The following is a 21,371-nucleotide window of genomic DNA, read 5'->3' on the forward strand; positions in this document are numbered from 1 at the left end:
GTGGCCAAATAGACAATCGGGTACATTCTTAAAAGGAAGGAATGCACCAGCCTGCTCAGCAACACCGAAAGGCCTAAAAGACCACAGAAGACAATTAAAGTGGAGGAGTGCTGAATTCTTTCCTTAGTTAAAAAAAATTCATTCACCACAAGACAACACTTGTAAGGAGTTGAGTCATAATATTGCAAAACTCAACAAATTAAGAGATGTCCTTATGAATGTAAATAGAGAGGGTTTACAACAACCACTGGTGACAATTATCACCAGGAAGGCCAGATGTCTGAAAATATCTAAAAGAGGCTTTGCAGTTCTGGGTGGAAATAAATCTATGGGCAGATGAAACCAAGATGAACGTTTACCAGAATGACTGGAAGAGAAAAGTATGGAGAAATAAAGGAACACTCGTGTTTATTAATGACCTGACTGCTGATAGACGGGATCCTCCAGGACAAAATGCCCTGATGTTGTCAGGCATGGATAGAACCAGGTAGGGGTGAAACTACTGAGTATTATCTTGAATTACTGCAAGGATTTACATCAAAAATGATGAGGCTGCCACAAATTTTTTTCATTTTTATTTTTGGTTTGCCTGAGAATTCGGCCTATTCCTAACACATTACACTGTCCATATCAGTATAGGTATCCAGCATGATTTGAGATCTGAAGTTTTTAATGTGTTCCTTTAATTTTCTTTGAGTAGTGTTTGCCCAATTCCTGACTTTTTTTTGGCACCTGTCACATTTTTCAGAGCAAACAAATTTTAATATTATAGGAAAATAACATGCAAAATAAGAAAATGTCGTTTTTAAATGATGATTTCATTTATTAAAGGAGAAAAGCTATCGAAACCTACCTGACCCTTTCTAAAAACGTGATTGCCCTGTAACCTTAATAACTGTTTGTGCTACCTTTGGTAGCAAGAACTGCAATCAGCTATTTGCAATAACTGACAGCGAGCAGTAATGGCCTTTTTAAAGTCGCGCAAAAGAATTTCAATCAGATGCCAGTACAGGTTTTGGAGTGGGAACGCTTTGAGGTGTTTGGGTTTTTGTTTGTTTGTTTTCTGGAGCCCTTTGTCCTTAAGTAGCAAAGCAGCTCCAGACCATCACACTATCACCACCATGTTTGACTGTGGGTGGTGTTATTTTTATGAAATGCTGTGTTAGTTTCACATTAGATGTAGCGGGACTCAAGCCTCAAGCAAAAAAGTGCAGAAAAAAGTAGTCCACAGAATATTTCCCCAAATGTCTTGGGAATCATCAAGGTGTTTTTCTGGTAAATGGTGATCTATCACATGGATGCCATTTTTGTTTATTCTCTTTCTTATTGCTGAATCATGAACTCTGACCTGAACTGAGGTGAGGCCAGCAGTTCTTTAGATGTTCTGGTTCTTTTGTGACCTGATGAGTTGTTGATGCGCTCTTGGAGTGATTTTGGTCCTGGGAAGGCTCGCCAACGTTACAAGTTTTCTCCATTTGTGGAAAATGATCTCACCGTGGTTTAGTGGAATCTGAAAGTCTTAAATGGCTATGTTGGGGGAGGGAAATTACTTTTTATATCATACAACACAGTGAATCTAATCACTGCAGCTAGAAATTATTACTTTAGGTTCAGTTATGCCATATTTATTTATACTATTAGTTTCAGGTATCAAAGTTAAGATAAAGCATTTTAATCACTGTCGATTGTAAATGTATAATTCACTTGTTTGTGGGAGCAGTTTCAGTAAAGTGCATTTGTGCTCAAGACAGTTTTATCTGGCCCCGGGTCTCAAGTTGCGGTGGTTCAGTTTTTCTCACCTACAGGCAAATCTGGAGAAATCCTGCATATTTAAACTCAAGGCATCGTAAAAGCGGATCTTTTACTGTTGTTTCAGGTTAGCTCTTGTTATGATATTCTGAAAAAACTGGAACGAGTTTGCCAAGAATGTGTCAAAAAATGGGTTTGGTAATCTTTGGTGCTATGAATATTCTTGCAACGGATGAGCCAAAACTAAACAATGAAACCAATTCCACAGCACAGAATACAAAGTGGTCTTTATTTTGCGTGAAAGACAGTTCATCAACCTTACATCACAGCTGCTTACAAAATCACGATTTTACAAAAAAGCCAAATTGAGAAGTGCGTGTCAAACATGCAACGATGAATTATTTTAACAGCGTAAGTGACACATACAGCTGGCTTGCTGTACATAAACAATTGCATTCTCATGATTTGTCACATGTAAAAACAGCATCAATGTGCAATCAAACTGTGCTTCATCTCTTATGAATTAGTTGATATTCATGGTGACATGAGTTTTGCAGAAGAACTTTTACTCAGTTTGCTTGTGGTTATTAAGAAAATTGCATCACTGAAGTACAAAATGTCTTTAGTAAATTTGCATTTCATTATTAATTATTAATTTTTAAAAAAAGCCACCATGAATGTTTCTTTAAGGCTGCAACCAAAAGCTTTTTTCCATCAATATTCAATATTTCTTTTACTGGCTCATTGTTTGTGGAAAAAGGCACATCACTGATCCCTGAAGCCAAAGTGAACATATTCAAAGATCATGTTTGGTCTGACCAAACCTCTTAAGTTTACGGGGAAAGGATGGTACTACACTTTGTGTCTACACAAGATAAAAAAACAAAGTGAAAGTATCACCTGTCTGAACAAATCCATCTTTGTAGTTCCGGTTGTCTGGCAAATTAAACTAACCACATCCTGAAATGTCTAACACTTTGCACCGTGGACTGCCTATGAGGTTAATCGGCCCAGTCAAGAAGCCATGAAAAGAGTAGTGAAATAAAAAAGTTCAAGTATGTCTAACGTGTTAAAATATGGCTCAAAAGACAGCATTGTGCGGATTGCTGAGCACTTCCCATGCAGGCTATTAAACCTGTTTCCCCATCAAAGATTTTCACAAGCAAGAGAAAGAAATAGACCTTTAGAAAAGAAAAAAAAACCCCAGAAAATTAAAAATGTAATTCTGAGCTTTCTAACCCACATACATTTAACTTACAGGATGCTCTTGAATTTGCTACATAATAATTTACCCACCAGGTTCAGGTGGTGCTTTCATTCAGGCTTTGCACAACGCATCAGGTACCGATCCAGTGAATGACATCACTCACACAACAATGGAGACAAATACAAATGTAAATAGAGACGAAAACAAAAAAGACAGACCATCTTCGTGCTTAGACACTTAAGTTACAATAGGCTCCTCATGTATGAGATATTGTTGCTGGTGGACAATCAGCCCGTCTATGGTTTCATGATTACACAAACGCAGAAGGTCAAACTTCCTATCAAACTGACTCACAACAGTGTTCCCTGAAATGTGCAGTGTAAACAGCAAAAAGGCGTCTACGTGTAACACACTCAGCCCGGAAATTCAAGCTGTTATTACTTGTAGACATCTGTAGGTTTTATGTCATGTTGGTATGTGAAAAATAACCTTCCTTTTGGTTAAAGGGCCTGCTGCTGGGGTAAAAGTGAATGCCAGACTTAAATAACTACTCAACACTGAATAAACTTAATAATGCCAAGGTGGTGAAGCATCACTGACATTTGCATCGTGTCTGCCCTCCAAGCAATATGAACGTTAGAAGAGATATTGAGTTGCAAAGTGTACATTTAAATAAAAAAAAAAAAATTCTAGCACTCCCAAAGCCTTTCTTCTAGTTTTCTGACATTAACGAGAAAAATACATCTCTTTGGTCAGCATCGACACAATACAGGGGATTTGTTTCTTTGCATGAAACCCCGGAGAATTGGAGGCAGACTCAAACTCTACTGCCACCTTGTGGTTCACTCGGGTCATGATGTGCAGGATCTCCAGTTCTTTTCCGTACTTGCTGATCATGTCGCACACCGACTGGATGAACCAGGACCCAGTCTGAGTATTCCTCCATGAGTAGTAACCTGTGTGTAGATGAGTCATGGAATATGCTTTGTTCAAATACAATATTTCTTAAAGGAAACAATATGCAAGCATGCAAAAACACAGACAAGAAAAAGGAAAGGCCCTTATTTTAACCTGGGGCAGTGGAGAAGGCGTAGAGGAAGTCTGCTTCCACAGGGATCTTAACACCATCAGTTCCGCTGTCTGTTTCAATGCCTGGATCCAGATTTGTACCTCTGCAAGCCTATTCAATGTCAACACATGCACAAAAAAAGAAGCAGTGTTCGTTTACAGGTTTGCAGGTTAGAGGAAGTGGACTAGAAGAGAAACCACCACGGTACCTGGATGAAGAAGAGCTTGGGTTTTCCCGCCAGTGATTTACAGCGATCGCCTCGAAAAAGTGAAGTTAGGTGTTTGAGCGCTACTGAGCCGTCCGTGCCGAAGAACAAGTCTTCATCCCCGTGACTCAAAAGAATGCAGACAAAAGAGGCCGAGTTGCTGTGATCTTCCTTGGATGCTTAAAAAAACAAAGAGATGGATAAATGAATACACGTATAGCTGATACATAACAAAAGCATGTGAAAAGAGTCAGTAGCATGAGGCTTATTTTTAATTTTACGAGTAGCAGTGGGAGGTTTAAATCATTCTCACCAGCAGTTAAAACGTTCATTATCTGATCAACTGTCTGGTCATTGTACAGCTTCACATGATAACCTAAATTTTTAAATACTCTCATGGCGTTGCCTGCATCCACGTCAGTACCGTTTCGCTGATTCATGCCTGGAACACACAAAACCACAATTCTGGTTACTTCAACATGAAAACCATGTGCAAGACAAATCAACATTTCCTCCTTCTGAGTGTACAAACAAACAAACAATATAAATGGAGCGCATTTTGATTTAGCTTTTCCACACGACAGCCGGGCATGAGAAACCTGACTGGATGTAGCAGGAGGGAGGTGTACTGCAGCTAAACAGCAGCATCTTCAATTTCTTCTTTTAACACGCTTCTAAGTGTTGTACAAAACCACATTATCGGTCCGTTTTATATTGGATTCTGTTGGTACAAGGGTTTTTTTGCCACTGGCAGGTCAGCATTAGCAGCATGTGCTGTTCGGTGTGCTAGACTCAAGCGAAGCAGGAGCGAGTCTGCATGGATCTACCCAATGACTTTGGTGTTAACAGGCGCACCTATTCTTACTAATGCATGATCTCCGCCCATCTTGAGCAGCAATGAGCCAGAAAATAACAAAACCTACACAGCTGTAAAGAAACGAGAAAAAAAAAAAGACTGCTTTACAGTCACACTGTCAGGGCTTATTCGTCATGAGGCACCTGAACAGAAAAAGAGCTTTGTTATTGTTCAGGTAACTCCTGCTCCTTTCCGCTAACTAAACGACGAAGTACAGGATCAACCACTACTGATGTTTACTTGACTCGACGTGTTTGCTCTGAGAACATCGAGATGCATGTTGAATACGCAGTCGTGTGTGCCCTTTTAGTCCTGCCAGACAAGTTTTCAAAAACACAAATCTGATGGAATATTAAGACCATCACAGGACGTTTGTAAAGACAGATGTAGAAGCTGACTGAGACTGGGGGGTTTGGGGGCACTTCTGATTTTTAGAGGGCAAAAAAAAAGAAAAAAAAGAGATATTCCCATTTCAGTAGATACAAATAACACATGGCTATACTGACAAAGATAAATGAAAAGCTGCCATTTGATGTTTATTTTGATGTTTATTCATTGCTATCACGTAAGGGACCTGAGACCTGTATATCCATCAGTATAGTCAGGTGTACATCTTGGGCTTTCTGGCTTTCTTTTCAAAATGATGGGCAAAACTTTGATTCAGTGTCCTCTATGGTTGGCAATAGGAGTTACTAATTCCTGAGTACTTCACTTTTGCTCAGAATTGTAGGAGATTCAGACTTATCGCAGTGTGAGGGATGAGATATTAGAGCAAGATGAAAGGTCAGAGAAGGACACACCAGCTTTCGAGGAGCCTGAACTCGAGCGCAATGATGGCACCAACCATCCGTTACAGTTTTAGGGCTCTGAACAATTTCAGAGAACATAATCAGCTAAAAGTTTGATTTCTTAAACTATTTAATATGTGCCGATTAATGATATATTTGCTAGAAGTGCATTAAAATGTATTGTTCCTTTCTCTGTCATTTACATTCCAACCCCACTGAAATGAGGTTAAACCTTTTTTCTTTGTTAAAACAAGAACATGAAAACAGGACAACACAGCCCACAACCACCAAGCCTGGAGGCCCTCTGATTACCTCAAACAGTAAAACAGCAAACAGGTTTTTGGAGAGACAAAAAAGAAAAAGTTAGAGAACACAAACCAGAGGGAAAGGTTAATCTCTGAAAGTAAATGGAAAAAAAGCCAGTATCACGCAACCAGTATAATCATCTGAGCCTCAGAAAATGATAAAGAACTCTGTGCCAACACCCAAAAGCAACAATATTTAAAACAACTTCATTCCTAATAAAATCTACATTTTGAATATTCTCAAACAAAATACTCCACAGCAAATGTTGAACAGGAAGAGGAACTGATCAGTGCCAGTCATCTTATAGATCACACCCATGCCTTGCGTGCCTGATCATACTTTGAGTCATGTGTCTGAACTTGCTGATGAGCCAGCTGACAGTAAAATGTGCTGGCAGCTCCCAAAACCTACTGTCATCAAATGCAAGGATACTTAACACGTAAACTGCAACAGATCCAACCAGAACATCTAATAAACCTGCAGTAAATGGAGGAAATAGGAATCCACAGCATTAAGGTTAAACCTTCCACACCTATAAACTCTCAAAAGGTGTAGAAGTGAGATGAATCACCTGGTTTCTGTCCTACATAGAGAATAGAGGAGAAGAGAAGCCACACTTTAGCACTGCCTCCACAGTGTGGGCCATTACTGCATAGAGTTCAAGCCTCAACGCAGTGATGCGACACGTTACCAAGGGAGAGCTTAGCATTGCAAATAAGCCCTAACAAACACTTGTCAACAGGCAGATGAAACGTGAGCCTTTAGCCTCAACACACACTCATACAACAAGGTGGCATCACCTCACATTTAATACTCAAAGAAGTCCCCTCCTCCAGCTTTCTACCATGCACACCCCTGTGTCAAAGGCGTCTAGTAAAAATGGGGGGCTGGATGTATTGTCATTAGAAACACTAGTATGGGAATGACATGGGCATATTTGACACCTAATTAAAGTTTTAACAAAGAAAATTTGAGACAATGGATCCATTACCCAAAGTTAACCTTTACCATTAGTCTGGATTCACTTCCCTATGTAAATAGTTAACTCGGTGCACCACCCATACCTGTTTTTATTTACTAAGCATGAAGAAAACAAAGCAAATACATTTTCTAATGTGTTAATACAGCAACTGGTTTCAACAGTTGTGCAAACATTGTCCTCTATATCAGCTTTGGTCTCTGTATCACTAGTTTATTACTTCACGTAAGGGCCCTAACTTGGCTGAACAACAAAGTGCAACAAGAGCAAAACTGAGCTAATAAATAACCTGTAACCCACATAGTGGTTGCTTTTTTGTCCAGATCCATAAAATATCTTGCACTGAACTGGTTGTAATATAAATTGCTAAAGCCCTGAACTCCAGCAGCGCAATTCCCGCACACACATCCCAACACTTTAACACGTTTTAAGACCTTCATGTCAAATGTACAGCCATACTGGAGTGGTTTATGCATTCTCTTAGGAAGGGAAAGGTCACTGGTTTGATTCCAGTCGAAGACACAAATCCCTTCGGGGTTGCGTCAAGTGTAAAAACTCTGCCAAATCAAACATGCGGAGCTCCCTGCTAAAGTCACCCTTTGTGACAAGGGAGCTCTAGGTCAATTTTTATGTCTAAAGTGCATAATGGAGTTCAGTAGATCCAAGTTAAATTATGAACTGTATGCATGCAGCAGAACCCTGATGAGCTCTTTTGCATGCATAGTTCCAAAATTAAAGCCTTAATTTCTTCACCCAACTCATCTATATTATGCAGTGCTGGTCAAATCATCGCACATTTCACCTAAAGAGAAATGGATCATCAGTTTGTCTAATGTTACACACGTTAAATGTCACAGACCTGCTGTATATACCAAGTGTAGCTCTACAGCTTCTCACATATGTGACATTTTATCACCTTTCGATTTGCGCTTGAAACTGAATCAGGAAGATTAATTTTAGATGTTACTTACAGCTGTTTCGTTTCGAGTTTAAATTTCAGAAACTAACAGACCGCCCAAATGCTCACCTGTACTCCTGTCAAAGTTCTTGTTGTTGATGATGATACACTGGCCAATTCTGGGGAAATCGAGGCGGTATCTGAAGCTGTGTGACTGGGGCTTGGCATCCACGTCCATGGGGACAGAAGCAGACGAAGAGCCCGCTGATCTGACGGACAAGCCAACATTTAGTTTAGAAGTTTAATGTGTGATTAGAAACTCAGCAAATAATGCACGTCAGAGAGATGCTGCTGTAAATAAAGAAAGAAGCATGCAAAGATTGGACTACAGTTGCAGCTCCGTTATATCAAACGATCAAATAGCACAATGTTAAAGTACAGCAGAGCGTTAATACAGCAATAAAAAAGGAGGAGAAGAAGAAGAAGAAGAAGAAGACAAAACGAGCGGCTGTGATCTTTGAGGTCAAGGACGACAAACGGTTTCACTCTTACCATGAACCGTCAACAGGATATGAACACAATAGATCGCAACACATAAAGATTGCTAACTAGCTTAATCCAGTGACTCACTGTTTTCCGTTGCCTGGCTTTGCGTCTGTATCGTCCACTCCAGGTCCGGATCCGTTTTCCGACATTTTTCACAGGCAAGTAATTAAACGCTAACCAAACAAATTCACGCTCTCTATGTGACAAAGAGAAGGCCTCAAAAATGCCCAGTCGTGCTCTGGCAGCGGATGTTCTCCCTTTACTGCTGCTGTGTGGTCCTGAGGGACTCTCTGCTGACTGGTAAACAAAAGATGCTGATGTCACTCAGAGATGCGCTCGTTTTACGTTCAGGGGCGTGCCGAGACGAGAACAGCTACAAACGTCCACGAAACGACTTCTCCAGACGCAAACAACATACGTTTGATCACTGAATTTAACTAACAATCGACCCAAGGCGTTTCACAATAACAGAAATATAATTTAATTCGGGTTCTTACATTTTATTTTTATTTTAACTCGTGTAATACAATCACTGGCTACTTTGTTGAGTACACCCATTCAACCACAATTTTACATAAATATCAGCCAATCACATGGTAGATGCATTCGAGCGTAGACACCAGAGATGTCAATCTCATTTTATATCGTGGGCCACATCCAGCCCACTATGATCTAAACTCAATCAGACCGTCAGTGTAAAAACGTTTAGTTACACATTTACGGTGCAAATTAGTTTTTCTATGCCAAAGTTTTTCATCTTTAGTAACTGAAAAGAAATCTATCAGCACATTCTCGGGGTTTACATTGTAAATGTGTAAAGTTACAGAAACATTTTGGTAGCTTGCTGTCCCGTATTTATGAAATAAATCTTTTTATGTTAATTCATATAAAATGTTTTTTCTTGTGGACCCATTTTAAATGAAAATATTGCAAATACATTTCAGAAACTGCTGACTTACTGGGATTTTTCCAAGCAGTCATCTTTAGGGCTTACAGAGAGCCCAATCCAAGAAAGAACCTTTGAAATGTGGTGAAACAGATTTGAATCACTGGATGCGCAGCCAACTCATCTGCAGCAACTGTGTGATGTTATCATGTCAATATGGTCCACAATGTCACCTCTAAAGGAATGTTTCCAGCACCTTGCTGAATCTATGCCACAAGTAATTAATGCACCTCTAAAGGCAAAAGGACCCAACCCTGTATGAGTAAGGTGTCCCTAATATAGTGTCCAGTGTGTGAACATTTGAAAGTATAGTTTCATCTTTAAAATGAATTAAACCTTTGCACATCCAGGAGTACTTGTTTATAAAAGACCCAAGTTCCACCTTTAACTAGACGTGGAGCTTATTTACACAGACACTACATTATTAAATGTTGGTATGTTGTTTTCAAGGGGTACAGCAATTCAAACAGGTTGAAATAAAAAGTAGTCATCTGCTTTGAAATTACACATATACATTATATTAGTAAAACCGCTTTGTTGAGAGTTGATAAAATTAATACCAAAGATAAGCAGTTCATCTCAATTCAGACTTTAATCCAGCCACAATCTCTAAAACAGGGGTGCTCAATCCCAGTCCTCGAGAGCTACTGTCCTGCAGCTTTTAGATGCATCCTTGTTCCGACACAGCTGAATCAAATGAATGGCTTGTTATCAGGCCTTTTCCAAACTTGATGGCATGCTGAAGAGGTAATCAAACATTTGATTCAGCTGTGTTGGAGTAGGGATGCATCTAAAAGCTGCAGGACAGTAGCTCTCGAGGACTGGGATTGAGCACCCCTGCTCTAAAACAATCCTTTTAAAAACTCCATCAAAAGGACAGAAAAAGGTGAAAAGTTTCCTTAGAATTGTAATTCATTTCATATTTTATTGAACATGGTTTAGGAAAAGTTTCCAGAACAAGCTCACACAAATATCTCAATAGCCAACATCAAAATCTGACCAACTGAGCTTTGGACAGTTGTAGACGAGGACAGTCAGAAAAAAAGGAGGTAAAAAAAAAAAAAAAAAACCACACTAGCTGGAACAAAGTGATGAAACTGGTGGAAACCGACAGAAAAAAAAAAACTAGAAACATAAAGATGAAATGACAGAACCACACAATTCAAACGAACACAGAAACAGAAATGTTACATGTAATAAAAACAACAGAGGACACAAATCTGTACACCTATTCTATAAAGAAGTGTTTTTAAATAGCTCGCAGAGCCTCGGTGAAGATGACGGTGGCAGAACACAAATAAAGACGAATATTTCAAACTGAAAGCTAACTTGGTTGCTAAAGAGCTACATGTTGTAACACGGTGCCCTCGATTCAGAAAATGAAACTATGTTCATATGGAGTAAACAATGATAATGAAACACAAAAAACCCCAAAACAAAACTTTAAAAGTGCATCACTCTTTTTATATTCTTCATCAACACAACTACTTATGATCACAGTTATTTCACTATTTGGTGTATTCACACGGAAATCATTTTCTAGCGCTGTTTTTGTCATCTTTGTTGGTAGAGCTTATTTTAAGTACACTTTAATATGACATTGATTAAAACTTTCTATCACCTGCACAGTCCACCACCTCGAGACAAACAACAGCAAAGACCGAGACAAAAGTCGGTTTGTGCAGCTTTAGTGTTCTTGCTCAACGCTACCCCCGCATTTCAATTTGTGCCTCTTGTAGGAGCAGAGGCACTGTTATTGCTATTTTAAAAAAACAAAAAAGAAAATCTAAACTCACAGCACACAAATATTTGTAATCAAGATTAAAGCTATGCTCGCCAAGTCTGAAGTTAACCACAAAGGCCAAACCACTCGCTTCAAATGCCCTCAGTTTGCAAATCCTCGAGTTAGCAGTAAACTCCACGCAGCGCCGTGACAACTCAGCGCACAGATCTGCTGATTTAAATTTAGTCACAAACTCACGTGGATGGCCTCGACATCTACTGTGAAACCAGGAGTGAAACTTTTAAAGCTAAATTAGAAAAATACATCTGAAATTTATCAGCTTTGAGAAGTGGGGCAGTTTTCCCCAATGCAAATGTCACAAACGCAAATGTCATAGCTGTTGTTTCAATTCTTGAGCAAAGACGCCCCCCCCCCCAAAAAAGAGTGTTTTCTGAGGTTAAGTGACTGTGACCACAGACAACCTAAAAATGCATCTGCAACAGTAACTGCCATTTCAGTAGTACTCTACTACTCCTGTAGTATGAAATGAACGATGTATGAAGCCATATTCAGGTTTTATATGAGTAACTCCACCAATAAGCGGGACAGCACAGTTATAATAAATACTTCTGGATCTTTGCGGTGTACTTACAGGGCATAGGAGGAGTATTAGAATGGGGGAAAATAAGACAGTTCAAACCATTTTTTTAAAAGTCTTAGTATATAGCTATATTATACCTCCATAGTTGTTGTTTCAGGGGTTGAAGCAGCACCACAAATCACTATAAATCCAAAGGCAAATTCTGCATTAGAGGCCGACTGATATATCAGCTATTTGCCGATTTGTCAGTATTGGCATTTAGAATGACCTATAAATGAGAATGAAATGCAGAACACAGAAACACAAGGAATATTCTGATTGTTGATGTTACGCTTTGTCCACTTCCCTGTTGGCTACACTGTGTTTGAAACACAACAGAAACACAACCAGATGCTCTGAGCATAGTCAGGCAGAGCGTAAACGAGTAGATAAATAAATACATGTAACAAATGTTAAGGAAATGTGTTTATGTGCCCAAAAAGAAAATTAAAAGGTCACTGTGTCAAATTTAGGCCAGTATATCAGTCTTAGAAATCCTATATCAGTCTGGCTCTGTATCTCTGTATCGAATGTATGTTCATTTATCTCCAAAATGCCAAAAGCTAAGCTTGTGGCCTGAAAATGGTAACGTGGATATTACTGTGGGAATTATAAAAGGATGCGATTTAACTTTGACTTGCTGTGGTTTTGTGCTGAGGAGGCTTTGGAGTATTTGGAAAACAAACAGGAATGTGGCAGAAAAACATACATTAATCATGTTAGGTAGTACCTCAACCTATCAGAGCAAGCCTTTCATATCGAAAGGTACCATCTGGGTCAATAACCCTTCCAACAATAGCACATCCAAAGAAACTGCAGAATGACATTTTCAGAAAGAGCTGCTGCAAACTGCAACCTGAAGGCTGGATCAGAAAACCCTGGACTGGGAAGAAGCTGTGGACCAAAACCAAGCTAAACTTCAGGGTTTGAGAGGCAGTGGGAGGAACACCAACCAGCTGCAGGGTGACTACAATGCCACACAGGCAATCGTGTGTACTTAAACGCGAAGTCCAGCCGACCTTGATCCTGCTGAACGGAGGGGCTGAAGGAGGTTGGTCAGATGACGGGCTAGGCTGATGTCAAACTGGATTTCCTAATTAATGTGATAGGAAAAAGGGGTCCCTCTAACGATCGTGTCATTTGTACACCTCAGTGGGGAAATTGTTCAGCTGTGCTCAGAAGACGTCAGGGCACATATCCCAGTTCCCTTGCTCCTTAGCTTCCCAGTAACCCCCCTTGTAGATGTGCAACGTTTCTCCGGACACAGGATCATCTATCTTCTCAAACCACAGTGCTTGGTAGGTGTCTGGTTGGGCACCTATTGAAAAAGAAAAGAACGTTTCAATTTAGAAGCTACAGTAAAGGTTAACCCGCCCCCACTCAGCCAGGATTACATATCATGCTTAAATTAAGCCGATATGCATTCAGAGTTCTGCCCATGAGAAACAAATAAATGTTAGCATTACCTTGATCTTCAGATGCATCCTATACAAACAAAATGCAGGGGGCTCTTTCTGTATAACCACTTGGAGAGGACCAGGCTCACAAATAACACACTAGCTGCTTCAGAGTCAGAGGATGCTGGTCAATCACAGACAAACTGCCACTCTACAATGTTGTGAGGCCTCTACAGCTGTATACAGCTACTCTAAGAGGGTCTAAGAGATGGGACAACAGTCGAAATGAATGTTACTTGCTTTTGGCTGGAGCTCCATAAGGGCCTTCCCTGCCTTCCACTAAGAGAGCAAATTGTAAAGAGGAAAATGGTGGAAGTTGGATGTTTTTCTGGTCATTAGGATTCAACTACATTACTAGAAAATGTGATATACTGGTGCTATGCATTAAATCATGATCAGAATACTTGCTTATATAAGGGAAGAGTGACGGTCCATAAGGGGCTATTAAAAGAAAAAGAAAAACAAAAAAAGGATGATTCTTCTTTGGAAGTTGAGACATAACAGAACTGCTGTGATTTGAAAATGACAGTGAGTGAAAACGAAATGGACTACTTGCATGCAACAGGTGTATGAGGGGGGGAATCCTCAGTGTCAGCTGAGCAAAACCCAGCACAAACATAAAGACACATCCAAAATCCACATAAAAAAGATTTCTTCAAATTTTAAAAGTGCCATGTGTCGCATCTAAGGCATTATTTTCTGCTCAAAAATTTAACAAAAGCCCAACAGACTAATCGTAACAAAGAAATAAGTTGATTTGTGTAATAAACTGATTGTGCTTTAAGAACTGATAGGTCATTTAGATTTGACCTGATTAGGTGGTTCTATAGAGGGTTAGATTATAGATCTTCTCTTTGCTGGTCTAAAATGTGAACATGAGTTAACAATGAGTGAAAATCTCTTTACACTTATAGTTTTGTTCATTATAACCAGGAAGTGAAAATCACTGGAACATCCAAAATGACACATATGAGCTGTGAAGTCACTGATAGCAGCAAACGCACCCAGCAACCACCCCGTGGACATAAACGGTACTTGCTCAGTAAAAAAGCCACACAAAGCACCTTTAAAAGTACACTTTGTATAAAACTGTAAAATGATACTTGCTTTCATCAGAAATCTCACTTGAAGCAGGAGCAGGCTCTTTTGCATCAGCTAAATGAAACAGAAAGGAACGGGGGAGGGGGGGGGGGGACATATTAATATAAATAAGCTGTTATTAAGAGAGGAGGATGCTGAGCACCTTAATACTGAACGCACAAACATTTCGTGTGTGCACTTTTGATTGTGCGGTCTGAAGTTCACACCAAAGGTGAGAAGAGACTAAGCTGAGTACTTGCTTTTCAAAGGCGAGTCATTGATCGAAGCCTCAGTGACAGCTTAGCATTAAGAGAGGAGGGGGGGTAAAAAAAAGGAAAGACAAGAAACACCAAGACAGACAAAAATGGATAAAAGATGAATGGACACAACATCAGACAGAAATATAAGACAAATACAAACAAAACAAAACAAAAAAAATCAAACCCATGCTAAACACAAACTCGCTCTCCGTCGTCCTACCTTCCTCAGGTGAGCTGGCTGCTTTCACAGCTTCTCTCTCTCTTTCTCGACGGGTGCTGCGTTGTTTTTCTTCTAGACGCTGTTTCTCTGCGTTGGCCTCGTCCCAGTGGCCTTCCTCCATTAACCGCTGGTCAGGTCGCCGCCGACTGTCTGTTGGCGCAACTCCCTCTTCGGGTTCATTGAGAGTCAGAGCCAAAGAGGAGAAGTAGTACATGTTCTCTGCTCCCTCCCTGCAAATTCAACAATATAAAAACATTAAAAGTAAAGAGCAGCAGTATTTACAACAGCTCCGCTCCAAATGTTTGAGAACACGTTCACACTTCTGAACGTCGCCAGGCTTTAAGACTAAAACACTTACGGTAACGGGTTCTTTCTCCAGATTTCTTTGGCTTTGAGTGTCTGATAGACAGTCCTCTGTTTGCCTTCAGTGCCATTTTCACCTTTACTGCTCTGCATAATTTTGGAAAACTCCATTTTCTCATCCCACGTTCCTGACAGGACATAATGCGCTTTTCCATCCTTATCTGTTACTACTCCTGTTACCTAGAAGGAGACATTAATTAATTAAGATATGTTAATTGCAGGCTGTAGAGGAGAGAAAATAATAAAACCATTGCCATTAAAGGCTTCCTATAAGTTTCCTGGGAAAATGACGGCTCATATGCAGAAGGAAAGAGGATGAGGATGACTCAACAGAATCAACTTATGTACTAGTGGATGTAATAACATCATCTTGAAAGGAAAATACTGCCTGAGGAAACCTCACTCAAATTATCTTATTTAAACAAACACAAAAAAAGAAAAAGGAAAAAAAGGAGCCAACCTTTCTCGGTACATCTCTGGAGAAATAACTGTAGGGAGCGAACTTGAGGTGGCAGCGATCTCCTGTCTTGTGGTTCACCACATCTATCTCTCCCGACTGGCACAGGACAAAATAAAGAAAGAAAATGTTCTGCGTGTTTTGTTCTCTAGCAGATTAAAATCAAAACATCATATGAAAACATCTAATGTTTTCATAATGTTTAAGCTAAAACATTTTGGCATTACCTGATCGATCCACAATTTCCCAACAATAATGTTGTGAACTGTTGTGGTCACTTTTTTCCAAGAATAGTGATTGTTGCTCTTTTCAAATATACACTGAATAGAACCTGGAGAGAGAAAAGGGAATGATGTTGCAAGTGATGGAAACGTATCCCATATATCCCATGAACTAAAGTGAAAAAATGAAATTCTACACTGAAATAGTGAATTACAGTAGTGTAAGACAGACGGTGTTCACTGGATAAAAACATCAGGCTTAGCAGGTGTATTGTTCTCGCATGCTGTGTCTTTGTTTGCAGCTATACAAACACACACACGCACTCACCCAAAGGCATGATAGAGAGATATTTCCCTCTAAACTTGCTGGCTAGTGTTATCTCCTGTCTGAGGGTCCAGCCCTTTTCAGAGAAGGCGTGGTGGGCTGCGGCAGGTGGGTGGTGACTGACCTAAGAAGAGGTAACAAAGAGAGAGAAGAGTCAGGAAGCTTAACATATGGTCACTGTAGTTATACAATGGCTTTGAGTGCATTAAGAAAACAAACATGACTAGGACAAAATACTACATGAGTAAATAAAGCATGTTTGCAATGGAAACAGGTAAAACCTGAATCAAAACGATTATAATTTGTGAAAAAACAATGCAATGTAGACCATTTCTGTGTTTTACAATGTGTGTTGTTTTTTTTTTAACTACCTGTTCACAAAGAGAGCGATAACCGCACTCTCTGTGCCGATCGAGCTCAAAGGTTTCTCCGAGCAGAGGGTTGAAGGGCTTTCCTGTGCGGTGGACTGTGGTGGAGTAGGAAGACACTGTGAAGGCTGCCACATAACACATCTGCTCTAGAGAGCTATGACTCTTTGCAGCCTTATCAAGGAGTTCGTAGTACTCCAGGTCTTCAGACAGACGTTGCAACATTGACAGGGGCTCATTAAAATTCACCTAAAAATTCACAGAGACACATCTCATCACTTCTGATTATTTTTAAATGGAAAAGTCACATTGACGCTGTTGTGTGCACAGATTTCTTACAGGCATCGGTATTTTTGAGAGCTCCTTTCCAATACAATTCTTCATGATGCTCCACAGATTGAGGTAATAGTTTGGTTTGTCCGGGATACGAGTTCGCCTTTGCCTAACTGGCTCCAGCTCCAGCGGCTGTGGAGACTCTGGGTTTGATGCCAAAGAAAGTTCATCAAACTGATGGAAGATAAAGAAAATATCAGCAGGAGTTAGGTGGCTTTGATATGGTAATGCAGTTAATACAAAAATAATTAGATATAAAAATTTAACGCACATTTACCGACTGATCATCCGTCCCAGTCTCACTGCTGATCCCACTGATGTTGCTGCCAGATCTCCTGTAGAAGAGGATAAGAGTCAAGTATAAAACAAAACACATGTGGAGGAAAAGAAACGTCTGACAATAGAAAATATCAGTTTGTACCTGTGATATTTGGGGTCAGCGGGGACAGTAATAAACTCTGCTGGCTCCTCCATAGCATCAAAGAACTCATTGTCATCATCCTCGTCACTGGCATCGGCTTTCCCTGAAACACCCCCTGAAATGAAGAAAGAGTTGGAAGACTGAATAACTTAACGGTTCGACAGACCTCAGCAGATCGGTAACGAAGGTGGCAGAGTAAGAATTTCCGATGATGAAAAGACTCTCACCTTTGTTTCCTAAGGCAGGATTACTGAATGAAGGGGGGAGAACTGTTGCTCCTCTGAAAGCTCTTTCTAGGTGGTTGTGCTGTTTGGCTAGCTGCTCCAGAGTCTCCTCCAGACGTATCCTCTGTTCTCTTTCAGTCTGTAAGGCCTTCTGCCAGCGCTTACTGTGGCTCTGAGCCATGGAAAGGAAGTCTCTACATGCCTAGAGGATCACGCAAAAAAATAGACATCATCAGTAACACACTCAGGGGGAGAGCTGTTTGCTCAACTTTTATTAACGCTTGATTGACTTACGTTGATCATGGCATTGGATGTGATTCGGAACAGCGTGGCTCTCTCTGTGACTTGTTTGACCTTTTCTCCCATGTCCACTGCGACACGAAGTCCTTCAAGTTCTGATAAAGACCTAAAATTGTGAAATAAAGATTTTAATGGGTAAGCGTAATTAAAAAAAAAAAAAAAAAGATTAGTTAATGGATAATAGTCTGTTAGTAAGTACTACCTTTGGAGAGCAGACCCATGCTTGACAATGAGATCATTGCAGGTGGCAAGATCCTCCACTTTGCTGTTAAGTGTGCGTAATGTAGACTGGATTTCTGTGTTACGGCAGTCTCCACCCTGTCCTGAGTTTGGCGAGACTGCAGGGAAATCGTCACCTGAGTCATCTAAGGAAGAAAACAGAGAGTGTCATTAGTCAACACAAACACAATTCAGTGAAAGAGTTTGCTTCTGGGTGCTTTGTAAGCTTTCTCTATGGAGTCCCCTGCATTGTCCTCTGGTAAGAGTCCCTCTTACCAGATTCCGCCTGCATTTGGACAGCCTTCGCCTTTGCAAGTTCCAAAGCAGTGATCCATCGCTGGCGCTCTACTTCGGAGCTGGCCTTCAGGTGATAGGTCTGTGCCCCTCCATTAGAAATCACAAAATTGCACGAATCTTCCACAGCAATGTTGGCTGTGGCCAAGTTAATGGTGCCTCTGCATGTGTGACCCATCTCAGCCTGAGTCCTGAAGACAGAGACGACAACAGCAGTCAAATCTGCAGTTTGCAAATCACTTACATTTATAGATGTGTACTGCTCAGATGGCTTTGTGGTGTTATTGTGGTTCTGTTGCTGTCCTGTAAAAAGGCCTTTATTACAAGGCATACTTATAATAAAATTTTAATGCATGGATCCTCTTTAAGCTATACTTTTGCAATTTCTTTTTGAGCTTGGAATAGAGTAAATTCATTGCAAATTATTATAGCTTCAGTATTCTTCATATAACTTACCTGTAGTAAGAGAGCAAGCCATTGCTGAGAACAAACCAGCGTCTTTGGTAACCTTTTATGTAGTTTGTCCATTTGAAGAGCCAACCCTTGTATGTGTCTCCAGGGGTCGGAGTAGGGGACTTTGGCTCTGACATCACAACAGCCTGTGCTTTCACTGAGTGATGTTACAGGCTGTGGAGAGAAAAACATTTACAGGTGCATTACTGTAAAGTTTGTGTCATGCACATCACATTTGATACATGATGTGCATGATACAAGCTCACTATAAAGACATCACACTTACAGTAAATCAAGACACATTGTAACTACATCCTAAAGTTTATACCATCTTATAACCATATAATTCATCAATCTTTGGCTATATAAGACACAATGCGTTACGGGTAACGGAAGCAGATTCAACCTGCGCCACTAAGATCGGCTGCAATCACTTATGTTTATGTTTACCGAGTCATCAGAATTAAACCTACATAGCCACGCTTGTCAAAGGTAAAAAAAAATATGACTCAACACTGGCACTAGCTCTGGCTCCGTGAAACTTTTAGGCTTGTCGTGGCACCTTCCAGTGAAAACAAAACGAGCTGAGGGACGCTGACACGACTCCAATAACCTGCTTCGCTACAGTTTTATCGCGTTTGAAGGAAACTAATAAACATCCAGAAAACACAGCTCAGCGCCGATAACAGTGAGCTCAACCGTTCCCTTGGTCTCGTAGGATTACATGGAAGTGTCAAATTAACAGCATGGATACTGATAGTGAACTTACCCCGATTACCACATCAAAGCTACTTAAAACTCTGCCCGCTGTCACTAAGCTTGCGGTTAGCTAAACAACAGGAAGCTTTGGAAAAGCTGACACGCCGCAGACGTTGACAATTATCGTTTTAAACCGTGCAGCCCTCTCACTATGCATCCATCCGATGCATAACTTAATGTAATATAGCTGCAAGACTCACCGATGGGCGGGCATATCGAGCTTGATGATGCGACGTTAGCTCGCTAGTTTTTGCTTCGCTAACCACTTTGCTACAGGTTGTGCAACAAAATAGGGTTCGACCAGCATCTAAACCGTGCGCTTTAGTTCCGCCAGTCAATCTAAACGCCTCTCGGCAGTTGATGTAAATGGTTGTACGCCCTGTGAAGATCCAGATATTGTTTTCTTATTTTCAATGTAATACAATCCATCAAGCCTTTATTTGTCACATGCAATGTTACACATACATGTTACCTGCAGTGAAAATGAAAAAAAAAAAAAAAAAACGACTCAAAGTTATTTGGTAAGACTCTATAGTTGAAAATTAACCATCCCATAAATTATCTTCACTACTTAATAACTTAAAAAACAACAACAACAACAACAAAACGGTTTGCTGACGTTTTTGATCATGAGAAAAAACTTTATTTATCCCTTGTTTGAAAAATAATTTTATCACATAATGCAAAAAATAATTACTATTATACTATAATTGTCGTAGTGTATGAATGTCTGTATCTATGTATACTATCTTTGCTATTGTAGAATTCTCCCATACGTTTCAGTTCAGGGGTCTTTGTCTCTCTAATAATGTCTGTGGTTCTCCACAGACAAAAAAGAAGCAGGCTATATCAGTGTAAAGAAAACATGCTTAATGTCCATACTCATTCTCATACTAATTCAAAGAAGGTATGTATATTTATAAATACCTTTACATCTGAATCAACTGGCTATGCCCCATTAGTATTGTTCTGGTTTACAGTGTAAAGCAATATGAATGGTATTATGCATGTAAAATAAGTTCATTTATCTACTTTTCCTTTAAAAAAAAATCCAAACTACATTGTTGTATGTATAGCATGACTTTCAGCCCAGTTTATATGAGAACTTACAGATTATGTATTAACGTATAACTAAGAGTTTAGTCCTCCAGGTTGGAGCCTTTTTTGCTTTCAGAACTACTTTAATTCTTTGTAGCATAGATTGAGCAAAGTGCTTAAAACATTCCTCAGAGTTTGGTCCATATTGACATGACCGCATCTTCATTGCTGCAGATCCACTTTGTGAATCTCCTACTACACCACTATTCCAAAGATGTGATCTTGCATCTAGATCACAGTAGATCAGCATTTTCTGAAGTACTCATGCCAGCCCGTCTTGTACCAACACCAGTGCCACTGAAATCACCCTTCATCCTTATTCTGGTGCTCATTTTCAAATTCAGGAAGTTATCTTAAGTATGTCTACACCATCTGATTGGTTTATTAGACATTTTTTATTAACAAGTATTTGAAAAGAAGTGGCCAGTGAGTTTATATTGTTATATTTTGGGTAATTAGTCAATGTGTGCACCCATAATGCACTTATGTTTGCATTAATTCCTGTCATGTAGTTTCCATTAAAAATATTGAAATTAAATGCACCTGCTATATTTGCCAGGGCACAATTACAGACCCTACTCAAACAGCTTTCATGAAACTAAAAGGC

General features: G+C 39.9%; 2 protein-coding genes across 3 annotated transcripts; both read right to left on the reverse strand.

Moving 5' to 3' along the window:
* Positions 1-2,018: 2,018 nt before the first annotated feature.
* casp3a (caspase 3, apoptosis-related cysteine peptidase a) lies at positions 2,019-8,902 on the reverse strand. Its single transcript, XM_080881365.1, has 6 exons — positions 8,688-8,902; positions 8,187-8,326; positions 4,544-4,672; positions 4,234-4,409; positions 4,028-4,136; positions 2,019-3,912 (listed from the first exon to the last, which is right to left on the reverse strand). The coding sequence occupies exons 1-6, from the start codon at positions 8,750-8,752 to the stop codon at positions 3,683-3,685; spliced, it is 849 nt and encodes a 282-aa protein (XP_080737491.1). The 5' UTR covers positions 8,753-8,902; the 3' UTR covers positions 2,019-3,682.
* Positions 8,903-10,587: 1,685 nt separating this feature from the next.
* Positions 10,588-19,960, reverse strand: LOC308395151 (oxysterol-binding protein 1-like). Of its 2 annotated transcripts, XM_080879850.1 has the most exons (18): positions 19,867-19,960; positions 18,911-19,081; positions 18,437-18,645; positions 18,144-18,306; positions 17,936-18,047; positions 17,645-17,843; positions 17,418-17,532; positions 17,268-17,331; positions 17,003-17,170; positions 16,667-16,912; positions 16,299-16,419; positions 15,977-16,080; positions 15,753-15,848; positions 15,288-15,472; positions 14,930-15,159; positions 14,710-14,748; positions 14,477-14,524; positions 10,588-13,230 (listed from the first exon to the last, which is right to left on the reverse strand). In XM_080879850.1, the coding sequence occupies exons 2-18, from the start codon at positions 19,042-19,044 to the stop codon at positions 13,088-13,090; spliced, it is 2,376 nt and encodes a 791-aa protein (XP_080735976.1). In that variant the 5' UTR covers positions 19,045-19,081; positions 19,867-19,960; the 3' UTR covers positions 10,588-13,087. The 2 variants fall into 2 exon arrangements, with proteins under 2 accessions (XP_080735976.1, XP_080735977.1); XM_080879851.1 differs by lacking the exons at positions 14,477-14,524; positions 14,710-14,748.
* Between the last annotated feature and the right edge of the window lie 1,411 nt (positions 19,961-21,371).

The sequence above is a fragment of the Rhamphochromis sp. 'chilingali' genome, assembly GCF_963969265.1.
Source record: "Rhamphochromis sp. 'chilingali' genome assembly, chromosome: 4".
Lineage (NCBI taxonomy): Eukaryota > Metazoa > Chordata > Actinopteri > Cichliformes > Cichlidae > Rhamphochromis > Rhamphochromis sp. 'chilingali'.